The 16956-nt window shown below is 39.6% G+C and overlaps 1 protein-coding gene across 1 annotated transcript in view; it reads right to left on the bottom strand.

The window, feature by feature from the left end:
- The window catches only part of LOC139925179 (low density lipoprotein receptor adapter protein 1), a 41558-nt gene extending 26128 nt beyond the window's left edge, over window positions 1-15430 (bottom strand). Inside the window, exon 1 of the mRNA XM_071916438.2 lies at window positions 15346-15430. Coding sequence (XP_071772539.1) covers window positions 15346-15430 — 85 coding nt within the window. The remainder of the gene's footprint in view (window positions 1-15345) is intronic.
- Window positions 15431-16956: the final 1526 nt, after the last annotated feature.

The following is a 16956-nucleotide window of genomic DNA, read 5'->3' as shown; positions in this document are numbered from 1 at the left end:
GATTTATACCTTCTCTAGTTCCTGTATTTGACTATATATATTTTTATTTGCAGAGTTATATGAGGATATGGGTCTTTTATGGGGGAAAAAACAGAAATCAAAGCTTTTTTGAAAATGTCATGGATCTTTGTTTATAATGGTTGGTGTTTGCCATGATGATCACTGACTGGAAGTCATAGTTTACCCACCTTTTTATTTACACTACATCAGTGTGAGTTTCTTGAGTAACAATATTCTTGGGTGCTTTCAAAAGCGTCCCTAAAAAGTATAACACTAAAAAGAGACTAGAGTTTCTGTCTAATTCTAAAAACATTTACATATTAAGTAGAGTGGACCCATTAACCTTCTACAGAAATCATTTCAGTTAAGCTTTTATTGCATTTTCCCTGTCAGGAAAAACATCTCTGGAGTGAAAGGAATTCAGCTTCATGAATCAAGTGTTTGCCCTGGAGGTCCTCAGTTGAATCAGTGCTGGTGTGGATCTTTCAACATAATCCCCTATTCACCAGGAACTCCCAGTAATTGCTTTCACTTCAAACACCCTATCTGCTGTTAATCATAATTATGATGCAAGTTATCTGGCATATGCATGGCTGGGCAAATAGACCTACTGCAAGGCGAAAGCTGTTCAGTTCAGACTGGGAATATGGAGGAGGAAATCTTAAGTCTGCCAAGTAATTGAGTGAGTTCGCTTTGGAATCTCACAGCAGAGACTGGATTTTCTCTGACAAGAAAAAAGGAGGGAAATTCTGACACAGGTGTCGTGTTGGCACATCAAACATGACATAGCATATCTAATTGACTGTCAAAAAGTGGCTGGTTTAACCAAATTATGAAGAAGCTCCCTAAAAGTGAAGGAAACACTATCTCTAGGTCCAGACTACTTTATAAAAAATATATTTATGAATATATTTATGGGTGTTTATGGAAGGGCGAAGAGCTGTGAATGTAAAGTATATATCGTATATGCCTTATCATATACCGTGTGTTTCAAAGGTATACAATTTTTAATGTGTATATAATACACATACAATAATAATACAAAAACAAAGCTGTACAATTTTAATAAAAGAGTAGGCAGGTATAGAAAAATCCATAACTACTTTTGAAACAGACTGTATATATTCATAAAAAGGAAAATACAGCAGGAACTACATGAAAGAATTTCCTCTAATGTGCTAAATGCTAATTGCCTTGAGTTACAGTCATTATGCAAAACATCGGCCTTGACCCTCCCATCAGAAACCCTCTTATGAAGCCTCTGTGAATCACTAATTAGAGAGGATCAAACCAAAGCTCTCACACACGACAGTCAAACAGTCTTATCTGTTCTGTTCTAAGTAGCATGTTTTGTCCTTAGGAGTGTCCGGAGACTGAAATGGGATTAGGACGGGGGTTACTTTGTGGGCGGCCATTGTTACATGCTGAAAATCAACAGCCAACATAGACGTTGGAACTTTGTCCACGATTGACTTCCTTTATTCTATTTATGGCTCATATCCTGCAAGAAAACAGGTGCTGATGTTTGCTCTGCAGACAGGCAGTGACAGTTAGACGTCTGTCTCTGAGTCACGATGTCGGATGGTGGCGGAGGATCAGGAGATCAGTGTGGATGGCACTGTGGTGGAATAGGACTGACTCAGTCCCTGATTGTAGAAGAAAACACAAAATGGGATAAATCCATGATTTACTTTATAAAATAAATAATAAAATCCCATAATTGTACCATTGAGAGTTGGTTGAGCATGAGAGTTAGGTGGAGGTGAGCTACAGGGTCACCAATAAACTAAACAGTGGTCACAGTTTAACACCATTCATCACTTCTTACCAAGGTCTCATTGAGGGCGTCAGTAGTGACAAAGAAAGGGCATGTGGAGGCTCTCCAGCCCTCTTCACTTCACAAAGAGACCAATTTGTGTTTGAAGGAGAGGAACATGTACTGTGCTGCACCTGACTTAACACCATATAGGAGGCTGTATAGGCGGCTTTTACTGTAATGTATGCTAAATGGCCCTTTGAGTTCCTGTAAGGACTGGAAAAACAAATCCATGAGCATAGTTACAATGTGTTAACCACAAAGAGCAAATGGGACTCATCAAGCACTACAGGACTATATATAACCTAATGATATAGTCTAGGCTTATCCTTGTTACATGAGGGCTTTGATCAAGAGGGCTTTGTTAGAGTCATTTAAATGAGCAAAACACAAGGCAAGGTCTGCCCTTGCATTTTAGCAGCAGAAAACAAAGTCAGATCAATGAATAAAACAAGGCATCTAACACTAGTGTAAATTATTTCACGCAGACAATTCCTCAAATCCAAAAGATGGGGGATTGTTCAGTACGCAGACTGTTTACGATCTCTTGACAGTTCTAGTTAATCACTGACTAAAGGGCATTAAATATGGAGGTGACTTGCACAGTGAATGTCCATTGAAAGTGCCTTCCATCAATAATGAAATGACTCAGCACTCACCATATGTCTATGCCTGACAAGTGGGTTGCTGCTGACTGCCAAATGAATGGTGTTGAGATCTTCCCAACATGAGGTGACAATTAACATAGGTCCGACACACCAAGGTCAATTTGTCTGCCCACTGGCCTGTATGTGTATTTCATTCAAACTGAAGTCACTTTATACATTTCTAAAACAGCTTCCAAATCTGTAGAAATGGGCATTTTAGAAAAAAATGTGAAGAACAAAAAAACTGAGGAGTATTTAACGCTTCATAGGGGTTTCTGTCAACACCCATATGAGGAGGACCAGTAAGAAGTGATAGAAGAAGAGGAAGGCTTGCCAGAATTGTGCCAAAACAACATTACCGCATGAACAATGCAGACGCTTCCATACTGGGGGAAATCTTTCCTTGCAGCTATTTATTCATAAAGCATAATCGTTCAGCACCGTGGAAGGATTGTTTTCATTAGCAATTCAAACAGTGGATGATTTTCTCTCTGCTGATACAGATCTTTTCCCCCTGGAGTCTGCTGGCTTCCTTCCTTTTCAACATCTTCATCAACTATAAATAGCTCCCTCAATAAATAAAACAAACTAATTCATGAAATAATAGGTTGGGATTTTGTTTCATTTCAAAGGGGTAAAGCTGTGAGTCGTTAAAGAAAAACAGAAAAATCCAGACCTCCTCATTTGAGGCAAAACAACCCCAATCCCCATTTCAATTTAAGTGCGAGGAAAACAACACTTTGCCTGGCCAATCATTTGCTTTCCCCTCCATTATCACACCAAAGCAAGCAAGCCGCTTTCAAGAGCTGTTGATCTCATTTGAGACCGTGTGGCTCTGCGCCCCTTTAATAGATGAGGGCTTCCCATGGGAATCCCCTCTAATGCGGTAGAGCACTTTAGACCCCTCCGACTGACTGATGGATGTTAGTTTGACACAGCCGGATGCCTCGGCTTCTGAGGTCCCGGTCTCTGGAGTATCACAATAAAGAAGGGGTTAACACAGAGAGCTATGCTGTACAGTGTGGGAATGACTTGATACTTAAAAGAGCAAACTGTATGAGACTAGCTGGAGTTACATTCAAACTAAAATCACACACAGTTTTTCTCATGCCAAATAAATGTAAACAGCAATAATCTAAAATAATTAATGATTTATATAAGAATTTTCAACAAAATGGTTTCCAAATGATCAAAAGAGCTAATGTGCAGCAGCAATTTTTCATTAATTTTCAGTGACATGGAAAGATTCAGTAGATCACCATCAACTGGCTGCATGATTAATATAAGGATGATTACAGAAATCAATTATTCATTCAATTATCTCCACTGGTTTTCAACATCAATAGCTCATCTTAATTAGATCGAGAACCAAGACATCAAGGTAACTAACGTCTTATGAGAAAAAAGTAAAAATCTACCGGCCTTTCTAGTTCTTTGTTTTAGCCATATGCTAGCATGCGTATTGCGTATCCATACTGCACACAGCTACTGAACTTTTCCATTTTCACTTTGAGGTTATTTTTAAGAGTGGGTGTCTCTGCTCTTACTGCCAAGCTCAGATGGGGACATGATGTGTCAGAAATGGTTGGGCAAGTTTGAATTTTTCAGGAGAACAGAACACAGGGACGGCATTTCGCCTGCCAGTGGAGGAGGGAGCAGGTTCAGCTGATACACACACATACACACACACACACACACACTAAGGGAGGCATCTGCAGTACCTAACATTTTTCTTTCTCGCCCCCTCTGTCACACACACACACACACAGAATAACAATGGAAATATGTTCAAAAAGAGTCTTACACCGGAGCGACCGCATATCCCATTTCACAGACAGCTGCCATGGACATCAAACACAAAGAGGACTAGGATGTTTGCTGTGCACACTTAACAGGAAGCTGGTGTGTGTGTGTGTGTGTGTGTGTGTGTGTGTGTGTGTGTGTGTCTGCGAGTGCATACTCTGCTGCAATAGCATGAACAAGCAGCTCTCCCAACACGGGGTCTCTCTGTTTCCTTGTGTTGCATAATTCACTTCACTGCAGGCCAGGGAAGCTACTTGGTGTTGAAAAACACTTTAGAGAGTCGGCACATTTCAGGAATGCCACACTGTGTATGTGACAGAAACACAGAGTGCGGTTATGGACTAGAGAATATGAGAACGTAGGAGGAGAGAGTGGGGAGGTGAAAGAGAGAGATAGGAACGCAACTGTGTGTTTAATTTGTGTTATCAATACATGCAGCACTCTGGGATACTTGACATTAACATACACTGAATGTGCAACATATTAGGGACGATTACTCTTTTCATGAAGTACACTGATGAGGTGAATCCAGGTAAAAGCCATTATCCTATATTGATTTGCCTTATTAGTGTGATGCACGATAATGTCATGTGCCACAATAAAACAGTGATCAGCAATTACTTACAGACAGCTGAAAATGCTTTTTCTAGCCATTGTGTTGTACAGCTTTGTCTCCATTTAAATTCAATGGTTTCATTCCAAGTCACTATACTGTATATTAAAAAAAAAAAAAACAATAATAAAAATCAATGCCTGATATTTATTATTCAATAATTTTGGTCAAAAAATATAAGGAATTAAGTCTTTCACTAACTAACTAAGGATTCAAGTTACCTACTATCCTTTTAAGTACTATGATTTGCTTTAATTTTGTGCTATCATTTTGTCATATTAGGTGCCACTTTTTCAAAATGGTGGATGTCTCATTTTAGAACAAAATGCTTCACTTGTTAGATAACTAGAAACATTATCATGGCAGTTTCCCAACAGACTGTTGGCTATTAAAGCATGGACTGGGTGAACCCTCGATTCTGATTGTCTGGTCTGCGGAGAGGTGTTTACTTTGAGATAACTGGACTGTTTTGACGTGGCGGTATTATCACTGTTTGACATTAATCTGCTATCAGGATGTAAGCATTCTACTGAGCCAACAGCTGATGCACTGGGACCAAATGCGGTTAGAGGTGCAGCATTTATTCAGTTTTGGGAATGGCTCAGCTGTTCCTTAAACCTAGCTGTGTCTCTGTCATCCCTATGATCACAGTAAGTATTGTTAACCTAGATGACAGTGATAAATTTAGGCCTAGATAACCTAGAAAGCCTATGAAAGAACGTACTGGTAAGAGTCACCTAAACGTAACCCTTTACAACACAATAATCATATACTGTGGGTCAGCCTCTTTCCTAAATATGAGAATATACGATATACACTTGCCATAGCACAACTCTCGAGGGCCTCAAAAAGAAAATCAATAGAGAGTAGAACAGTAAAATATGATGTGCAGCAGTTTTTAATAACATGAGACTGAGGCCTTAAAATCAATGTTTGCTGGGTGCAACACAGAAAATACACTTGCTGCTTCAAATGACGCCGGTTCAAGACAACATGTGAAAAGAAAAAAATATCACCATCATGAAAAATTTAATTTCTGAATATTGAGTTGAAACTAAGTTATTGGAGGATAACGTTGAGCCCAAGATACCACAAAATCAATATCAGTGTTTACTATTGCTGTTCCTGGAGGGAAGATTCAACTCAGCCATTCAATCTTCCAATCCACCAGACTATGTACATACTGTATGAACACAAGTCCTTTGTCTGCATGTTTATTAACAAAAACGTAGGAAATATTTATAGAAAAGTTAATATGGAGAAAATCAAAGTGATCAAATGTGCGACAGCAGCTGAACATATCTGCAGTGGATCCTTCACACATCCTTATTCATGTTTTTTCCCAAACTCTTCTTTGTTTTGACTATAGGGCAAGATAGGGCACCTACTGTTTAATGTATCTTCTATTCTGTTATTCGTAACCCATAGGGAAGAATAAAGGAAAATCTCCTGTCTCCCTGGCACAGTTGGGATTTGAAGGCATTAATACAGAAATGATAGTCATGGAATAAAAGACAGATGGGCCCCCGCTAAGCTTTGATTAGGTTTTAAGCCCAGACCTGTGACAGGAAAAGAATGTAGTAGTATTTGATTTAAAAATACCCATAGCAATTGCAGGATTAGAACATAAAAGACAAGGAAAGAGGATTTTTTATATATAGTCTGGGGAACCAGTGTGATTATTTGGTGCACACCCGAGTGCAAATAGCATCGTTCACACCTGCCCAAATGAACCGTACTGAAGGATTAAACACTCCAGAGTGTAATTAAACTGCTCCAAACATGCTAAGTGTGAATGAATCGATCGATTGAGGAAAAAAGCAACCCTAAATTCCACTTCTGTGACTCAAAGTGGGGAAACTGGATTCACAAGGGGATGAGAAACAAACTTTGTTCAACAGAGGACAGCACAGATAGATCCATACAGACAGGCTGGCATTCATTTTTGCTGCACATAAATATGAAACTTTGACATGCAAAGTTTCCAGTAGGTTGCCGAACCACTGGGAAGGAATACCAGATTAAATTTAAATGTCACAGCTAGACCACTGAGCAATTAAGTAAGTGAAGAGCATATGAATAGCTTCACTACTGATGAAAACTAACCCAAGTGTCAATGAAATATTTCATATAAAGACGTCAGTAATGCCAGAGACACAAAATCCTATTAGTTAAGAATTTATTACCAAAAGAGAATGTCACTGAAAATGTACGTCAAGAAGTTCCACACCAATGTGAGTAAGAGAAAAAGAAGAGTTAAGTAAAAAAAAAAAACAGACAAAAAGAAAGTGTGTGCAGAGCTGTCACAGGGATTGCTGTGCTTTTGACAGTAATCCAACTAATCAGACTCTTGGGGGGGATTGTGCTCATGCAGCTCTGTTCTGACCAAAGTGGAAAGAGTCAAAAGGTCTGGCACTCACACAAAATCCTCTCTGCCCTTATTCTTGCAACTATATAAAGCTGTATTTGAATATTATGTGTACCGAGTCATTTTGCTAAATTTTCCCCCAGTGAACTAAAGGGGAAAATAGGGAACTTATCTACCTTATGGCCAATGGCCCACGATGAAGGGCATGAAGTCTAAGGTAGTTTTTGAAGGGAAAAATATACAATGTCCTTTGAAATTATTAAAGGCAAATCTACTATGAATATTGTCATAAAATTAGTGTTGCTCCAGAAGCATGCTGATGGTGGTGGACAAAAACTCATTTAAAACAAGTTCTGATTATCTGAAGTTCTGATTATGTTTGTCGTGACTGAATTCAACAGATCTGGAGGCTATACCAAGAGTTTGAATGACTTAAATTAATCAATTCTATGAAAAAGATACTTTTAAACGTTTGGCAACCGCTGATCTTTGAAATATTTTTTCTCAAGGAATCCATTACGCAGGTACTTCCCTCAAAGTGTGCTCCATGAAAACTCATTAGAAGCACTTTATCATCTTATCTATCCCATCATCAGTATGCAATTTGAGAGACTGATGAGTCTGTGAGCATGAATAATGCAAAGTATAGGTAGGAAGTCTCTTCAATTAAATGATCTTTTGATACACTGAAGCTCAGCTCAGAGCACATATTTCATTTCACTGGTTTTCTTAATGAGTGTCCAGGTTGTCTGGACCCTGATGACCATAAAGTGCAAAAACTGGATGTTCTTTCATGCAATGTATGAGAAAGAATTGGACAAAACTTTAGAATAATTAAAGTTTATAAACTTTAACAAACTATGATTTCATGATGAAATAAATAACAATAAGGCTTACTTATCATATTATAAATATTTGTTCCTGATTAGTACATCATTAGTAATGACATTAGATACAATTGTATATCCAATTCGTAAGTGATCACTACTATTGCTAGTACATCATTTGTACATCTCTACCTACTATAATGTTAACAGACCTTCATATCCTTCTTTAGGATCCCATAAAGTTATCAATATTTTTACTAATGATATATAAATTGTCTGTTGATGATTAACAACAAATGCTTTAATGTTTCAGAAATTATTTATTAAGGTTAAATTGATGCACTGGACTGTACTCCTGTCTTACTCATGTATGACAAATTGTTTGTTTAGACCAAAAAAGGAAGATAACCGCACACTCATGCCGATGCCATAGGATATTTAATCGACGTTTCGACCCTAAAGGGTCTTTTTCAAGATCAGAGACCCTTTAGGGTCGAAACGTCGATTAAATATCCTATGGCATTGGCATGAGTGTGCAGTTATCTTCCTTTTTTGGTCTCAGCTTATTCCCATAGCCAGCACCTCTCTTGGTATGCATTTTTTGTTTCCTCGTTGGAAATTGTTTGTTTATACATCTCTTAAAACATCTGTTAAAACATCTGTTAAACAGTTGTAGCCTGAAGGTTTTTGTGGTCCCTAATCTAAAGTTGAAACTGTTCTTCATGTGCAAACATGCATAAGGGTTTTTTTAAGCTATTTGTAAGATATAACTTTTCCCAAGTATTTCTAATCCTTTATGAATGTGCTGTAAATGTATCCATTAATTGTTTGCTCCTCATTAATAAAACTATTTGCAGCTCCTAATCTTAAATTGCAACAAATAACAGTCTATAAACATCAAAATGGCGATACGGTGACAGCAATTCACCTTATTCACATGGCAACCATATTAGATTTATGTCAAACAGCAGATGAAAACTCAACTGGTCTTTGAACCAGAAAATGAAGATATACTCCGATCCGATACCATCCTTCAATATCATAAAGAGATAAGCAGAGTGGAGATGGTCCAAATGAGAGGCTGCAACAAAAGGAACACCCATGATATTGATCCATAATGTTAACTAATAGGCTATTAGCAGTCAGCTACTTGATGTTGTTAACATTATATTTACCTCTAAACCAACTAGGTTGAATTGTGTAAATTGTAGCCAACAACTAGCTGCAGTTTTAACCAGATAGAATCACCTAATCTAATGCTAGCGTTAGCTAGCAGACACGGCTAACATAAACAACTTGTCTGTCAATATAGCGCCACTAAGAACATGAAGGATAATGTTAGCATTTTTAATTATACAAAAGATAAAGGCTGTTAACACTTACAGTTACTATGAATTGAGTTGATTATAGTCTCAGAGGATGATATAATAATATTTTCAGCCTTGTTGCAGGCTGTTTAGCAGTCTATAGTGCACCAAGGTTGGTCTGAACCGCAACAAATGACTTACTAACCTTTACAAATGTTTATAGACTAATTGTTGCAACTTTAGATTAAGGGCTGCAAAAATCTGTACAGCTGTATAACAGATGATAAAGCATTTATGTAGGTCGAAGTATACTAGATAGGTACTAGATGTACAAAATTATGTACCAGCAATAGTATTCTGTATAATATGAATCTGATGTACATTTTTAACTAATGTCATTAGCAATGATGTACTATTCAGTTACAGATATTGACAATATGATAAGTAGCTTATCATTAACTCATAGTTTAAGGCACCTAAACATTCATTATTCTAAAGTGTTACTGAATTGTCTGGGGAAAAAACAGTATCGTTCCATTTAACTGGTTCCTACATTTCTCCATCTTTCTTACTTTTTCTCACCCTCGGCTGTGTGTGTAAGCAAGTCTGTGTCAATCAATACACAGGGTAAATGGATTGAATTTTGCCTGCCTATGGAGTGTGTGTGTGTGTGTGTGTGTGTGTGTGTGTGTGTGTGCGTGTGTGTGTGTGTGTGTGTGTGTGCGTGTGTGTGTAAGGCTAGGGCTTTGGGCTGTGTGTAAGATTTCGATCCATTCTTTGTAATTGGGGGCATGACCACTGAAAGCAATGCCACTTTAATACCATGCAATACCATAAAGTATCTGCATTTTATCCACTTGTCCCTCAAATAATATCGCAGTCTTATATGGGCTTTCCACTGGACATACAGCCATTCGATTCTGTTTGGTATTCAATATCTAACACTGGACACTGGGCAGTGCGTTGGTGTTGCTGTGTGTTACAACACTTTCCCCTCACTTACATGGATCTCCTTGGCTCACGTTCGGCTTCTGCCAAATGATCTGACATTTTCTACATTCAAAGCGCTAGACACAAAGCCGCAGCGATAACACTTTAATTCTGCATCATAACGCAAATCCAAATGACACATCAGTCCCCAATGCTCCAGTCACACTTATTCATCGCATTCAAAGCATGGAAATACCCTGCAATTTGATACCCACTCATCCCTGCCTTTATCCTCCTCTTTGACATTCCCTTCATCATTATCCCGTATCTTCTCTCCACACCCCCCCCCCACTTCCCCCCCCCCCCCCATTGCTTTTGCTCTTCCTCATTCTCACTGGCATCCCCCTGACTCATGGGTTCCCGTCTTTAACGAGCCATTGAGAGATAATTGCTCCTTGAGGGGCAGCGCTAACTGACACCACTGCCTCCTGCGTGTCATTCAGTCAAGCCCCTGTCAGCTTTAATAGAACCACAGGCTGCACTCGCCGCCGGAGTTCCCAACCAATCGGATCTAATGGCTGCTGAGTCCACTAATTTCAGATCAAGCGTCTTCCTGAGCGATGTAGGTAGAGTGCGGATTCTGACATCTTCCCTCAAGGCAATAAAGCATGAGAATATAATAGAAGCACACTTGAGATGTGTATTCAAAAATTGCATGAAGGTAATTGAGTTTAATTATTTGCATGACTTTGATATTATGATTGCACGACTGTGCAGCAGAGATGAGATAGGAAAATGACAACTGCAGCACTAGAGGATTTAAAAAATACTAGGAATGGGACAATATATCAAAATGCAATATATCGCAATACAAAAATGTGACAATACGTATTGTGGGGCAGAAAAATGAATTGCAATATTAGCTCCATTTTATTCTGCTGTAGTAATCACAAATGAGACGGCTTGTCCATCACAATTTCACAAGCTCTCCATCCAAATTATATTATTTGCACTTTGGAATGACATTTTTACATTGTTGTTTACATTCTAGCAAGCCAGTGCCATTGCTTGAAAGCTTTGTGTCTCAGAAATAAACATAATTCTGCACAGTCATACTTTGTTGTCACTGAACTTTTATTTATTGCATCGTATCGTGGTTGTATTGAATCATGAACCACATATCACATATCGAATCATATCGTGAGATAAACATATCGCCACATCCGTAAAAAATACTAAACTCAAGGATGCAGTCTCACTGGTTCATACTCCTTTGTCCCACAAATTGTCCTTTGTCACACAATTTTGAGCTGTGGTGAAGACTGTACAGTATGTATAAGCCCTTGATGCCAAGGGCAAATGTGCGTGACCTTTGAGACACAGAAAGGTTGTTACTGCTTCCATGTGACGTGATCCAAAGGGATGGCTTGCACTCTAGGCACACGCTGTGTCCTCTTTGGTCCTGCCAGTAGCCGTGACCTCAACAGATGACAACAGGCAACCATGAGGGGTAATGGGGAAGAGCTGTACATGCCATTTTTCTCCCGGCCAAAGAGCTGGAGCCTGGCTTCATTTCTGTATAAAGATGTCTGGAAATAGCCATCTTATGTGCAGGAGGCAGAGTCATATCCTAATTCTGCCTGTTATAAATAAAAATCTCTCTGAAGCTATTATTTTACTAGTGAGCAATGTGGCTTTTCACATGGCTTAGAGGAGCCCTAGCAGCAGAGGGATACAGCATCTGTTGTAGCGTAACTAGAAATCGAGCTTTTCCTTGCATCTCCTTACAGGAGACAGCAGACCAAAGCACAATTCAAAGCCATGACTACATTCAAAGTGAAATTCCGCCTGTTTATACAGAAAAAAACACATCTCCTCAAGTGGAACTCTCTTCAAAGCCAGATGTAAAAATACACATTTTTGACTAGAGTAACTTGGGCCTTAGGCTAAGGCAGATATGACCAGACACATTTCTACCAGGGTAAATAGGCCTCCTCTCATCTGGGAAATATCTGTTACAGTGATGGGCCAAGCGACAGATGCACTACCGATGTATGTTTCCAATTCATCTTGTTCTCATGACAGCTGTGAAGGATGGGCGGCTTCTGGGTATTGAACATGTTATGATTTCTGGGTAGTCAATCACTCAGGTCAAGCGCTGCGAAAGGTGAGGAAATGTGACTAAGAGATTGCAGAGCCAATGGCCAGTTTTGAATAATTCAATAAGGTGCATAGGCTAAAATCTGCTGTCATTGCTCTGTCTGAGTAATACGGTCATATGTCAACCGTTTGAATGGCTCAGCCGGAGCTTTTTAGCAAGGTCACTTGGATACCTTCCAAATTCATCACTGTCAATGGTACCACTGCACTATGCCAAATATTGCGAAAATTAGATGTAGTTGGCTAGTGTCTGTTTTATCAGTGTTGTCATCTGTCAATAGCAGAACAAGGCCATTGCCCCTACATGTCTCTCCATAGAGCTACTTGGAAAGGCACAACACAAATTAACTGTATATTGCCATTAACTGTGGTTATTTAACAAAGGTGACATGAAATGAAGCCTTCCATCTACCTCATTTTCAGTTTGGGGCTAGAGAAAGTCTGTCTTTGGGTTGAAGTGAGATAAAAATGAATCTCTATTGACAGGCCGTAAACAATTCATCACTTTTTTCCCCCCCAACTTTAATCACACCTAATTTGTGTGAATGTTTGGCAAGCAGCTGCAATGATGCCTTGTTTGCATTCCGACAGCCAGCTTTGACGCATCGCCACATGCTGGCATAGAGATGCTGTCCTCTATCCAAATTGCCTGCTAAGTAGCTTCTGGACATTAGCAGTCACTCTGTCTCTCTGTACTGTTTGTGACTGCTGTGTTCACATTTTTTCCAGCCTGATTCCTCTGGTGGCTCTCAGATGTAAACTGCTTCTGTCATAAGGCACCAAAAATCCAGCTGGATTCTGTTCGAGCGATGCCGTTCTGTTTCCCCTCCCTTTCTTTCTGTGATGCTGACAACAATAACACAATAAAAGCACAACGCTGACGCTCCTGTTAACAATGCGACTGAGACACTGTGTTTCAAAAATAACAGAGCAGTTTGTTTGTCAGCCTTTGTCATCATAAAATCACCATGGTGGATGATGATGATGAATAGGGCGATGATGAGAATAATAACAATTCCTATCCATCAAAGTTAGCATCAAAGTTGCGATCAGAACTCTCAGTGCGGCGGCCGTCCACAGCCAACATCCCAAACCATGTAAGACAACTCGTCACTTATCGTTGGCGTCCTCATTATAACCCTAATCCAATGAGAGCATATCTAATGCCCACAGACTCACACTTAAATTCAATAATTTATGTAGAGCATTTCCTAGAGAGAGGGAGAAGAAGCCAAGCACATTTTACTGGCTGTGAAATTTATCAGTCTGTTGAGTGAAGACTGGCCTGGGTGGCTGCTTATTCACCAGCCAGGAATTCAGGATGAGGCAAAACCACATGAATCCCAGCATCAGTTTTAAGATATACATGTAGGAAATAGGAGTCTCCTTTGTTTCAGGTTACATAGAGGTTTTCTGAGCAGCAGACACCACAAATAATACATTCTGTGCCACTGCTATGGCACACGATAAACATCTATCCGCATGGCAGTCGATGACAGAATCTCACTCTGAGTGTGACTGATAAAGCCCACTCAATAAAATCATTCATTTTTTGTTTATTGTGCTGTTTTTTTCCCCCTCCCCTGCAAGTGCAAGTCTGCATACAAGCATTTACGGCTGTGAGGAGCTTACAGGCGCTGTCGCCCCGGGGAGCGAGTCTTGAAGACACTTCACACATCAGAGAGACAGCATGAGCTGCCAGCAAGCCAACCAGCCCTCACTCTCCGCCTGTCACTGGTGATGTGACAGGGACTGCTGCTCTGACCCTTCACTCAGCAAGAGCAGCGTCTGCTAGTTTCCACTGTAGACAGTAGCCCAATAGAGACACTGCACACGATTTTGCAGTATTTTCTGAATAATTTTGCAAGAAACTAATGGCAAACACTGTTTCCCTTTTGTATTCAACTACTGTATATTGAGGTATTAATTGTATTTTGTTATTATTATTATTAGTAGTAGTAGTAGTGGTAGTATTAGTAGTAGTAGTAGTACAACTACTTCTTAATTTTATGTATTTATTTATCCCCTTTCCCCCAGTTCTCCATCAAGAGGCATTTCACCTCTTGCCAGACCTTCATTGCAAATAAGAATTTGTTCTTAATTAACTTGCCTGATTAAAGAAAGGTTAAATTACAAAATACATTAAATGTATTGCAACTATAAAGAGCTATGTGTTTTATTTTCTTAAAAGGTAAATTTACTGCAAAAAAAAAAAGCAAATCATTTTTACATGGCAAGATATAACTGCCTCCTGACAGGTGATGTTGTCTAACTCTTGGATGGAATGGAAGGAAGAGTTACAGCCAAGTGATAGCCCTAACCAAAAATCACTAGCCTACAACATACTCCTCAAGGTATTGAGTTTACAAAGACCTTATCGTACTTCATGGTATATTATCTCCAGTGGTATCACTACAATAATCATTGACAATGTTATATATAGTTTAACTGTGATATTAACTGAAATTTACTAGTTTTCGTGAGGCAGAATTGGCGTTAGGACCCGGAGCATTCGGGCGGGAGTAAAAGCCAAGGTAGAATCGATAATGAACAATGCAAATAATACAGTTTGTATTGGTTGCCAGCCATATAGTACAGCTAGTAGACTGCACTACATCCAGCTGGGCTACATTTGGCAGCATGACACACACAAGCTCCCCAGTAAACCACAGAATAGCTTACACAGTACTAACAGTCCACTACTACTACAGTCCACTACAGTGTGAACAGCCAGAGGCTCCTATTGTCGCCGCTCGCTCTCACACTGATTCCACTGCCTTTACAACCCCAGCCGTATCTTTGCAACATTGTGACACGTCCTAAAGACTTGGACACACACACACACACACACACATACACACACGCCTCACTCACTTTCGTGCTTTGAAGTTCCCCATGTGTGCCGCGGGACTCCCGGGCTCTTGATAATCGCTCTGCCGGCGGATTTCAGAGCATCCATCCCGAGGTGTGTCTCGTCTTCGGCAGGTGGATTCCCCCGGTCTGCGGACTACAGGCAGGTACAGTAGCGCTCGACGACTGATGCGCCAAAAAACCACACACAGCAGGCAGAGAGGAGAGACCGTTCCCACCCTGTGTATCCCTGATCCTGGTGCCTTCCCCTCGGAGAGTGGGACTGATCAGTTTGATGGGCAAACACATCAACCGCTGCTCCCTTTCCAAAGTTAAGGGCGTGTCCTTCTAACCTTGCTGTACGAAGCCTCTGCTGAAGTGCTCCGGATTGTTTTAAGGACAAACCCGAATGAAAAATAACTACAGTATTCCTGCAGTGTTGCTTAAAGGACTTACACTCTTTAGTGAGTTTTATAGTGACCATACTATCACACTTCATGGGATTTTTTGACCTCCTATGGTATTCATTTAGTATCTGTATGATTATTTTCAAGTTCTGCTCTCAAAGTATAATAGGTCTATCCTTCTAAAATGTATTATAGGATTACTAGAGTTTCTGCAGATGTTTTGGAGTGCCGAGTAGATAAATGCTGTAACATTAACTATCCAAATATCTTGCTGGAAAATGGAATAGCCCCTTTGTTTGCCCTATTTTTTTTTATCAGCCCTTCACTACAGTTGGCATAACATTAACACAAGCCCTGTTGATGTTTAAAGACAGTTTTACAAAACTGCATCAAATGACATGCTCGGCCTAACAGCTACATGTTCCTGAGGGAGTGTGTTGCAGAGGCTACCTGTGATAACATAAAGCACTGAATGCAAAAATCAATAATCTATGAAAAACAAAGCAAAGAAAAATATCTCCCATAATGCCCCTGTTTTTCTAAGTTGGGTCAAAAATATGTTGCATACGATCTTATTAGTGTGAAAACCGTGTTGCCAAAATTAGTTTGTCTTTGCAACAGATAATGAACTGATATAAGACCAGGCAACATTTCAGACAAATGCTTCAAAGTGCTATATTTGTTGTATGTTGGCGCCCTCTACTGGTTACAAGTAGTTATTACAATGTCCCAGTCCACAGCATGCAGTGACCCATCTTCACTCTGTACAGTAGCTTGGTAATGTGTCAGAATGTTGCCTATACTAGTGAAAAGTTTCAGTAATAAAACTAGTCACAAATGATTTGCACCATAGCAACACCATTCACAAATATGCAGTGATATCTGGAATAGAGTTGGGTCAGATGCATATATGCCATTTCAGAAAGTAGGTAACCTTGTATACAGGTGTCACTTGAACTTTTACTGCAGAAAAGTCATAATCTCTGACACATACAAAATATCACATTCTGTGTTTGTCCTTCATGGTGAAATCTTTATTTCATTTCTCTCCACAACCCGGCACAGGTTATCATGTCAAGTCCGCGTTCATCTCACAAGTATTTCACACTCAGGAAGCTAAACAGTACATGTATAGTCATGTATTTCTCATTAATCATCTAGAAGGGGTTATTACAGTATAGCCTGAGGTGGCATGCTGCTGTAGGAATTTTGGTGCTCTGTGATCATT

Source organism: Centroberyx gerrardi, chromosome 18 (assembly GCF_048128805.1).
Source record: "Centroberyx gerrardi isolate f3 chromosome 18, fCenGer3.hap1.cur.20231027, whole genome shotgun sequence".
Classification (NCBI taxonomy): domain Eukaryota; kingdom Metazoa; phylum Chordata; class Actinopteri; order Beryciformes; family Berycidae; genus Centroberyx; species Centroberyx gerrardi.
The sequence above is the reverse complement of the archived record's forward strand: the minus strand, read 5'-3'. Positions and strand labels throughout refer to the sequence as shown.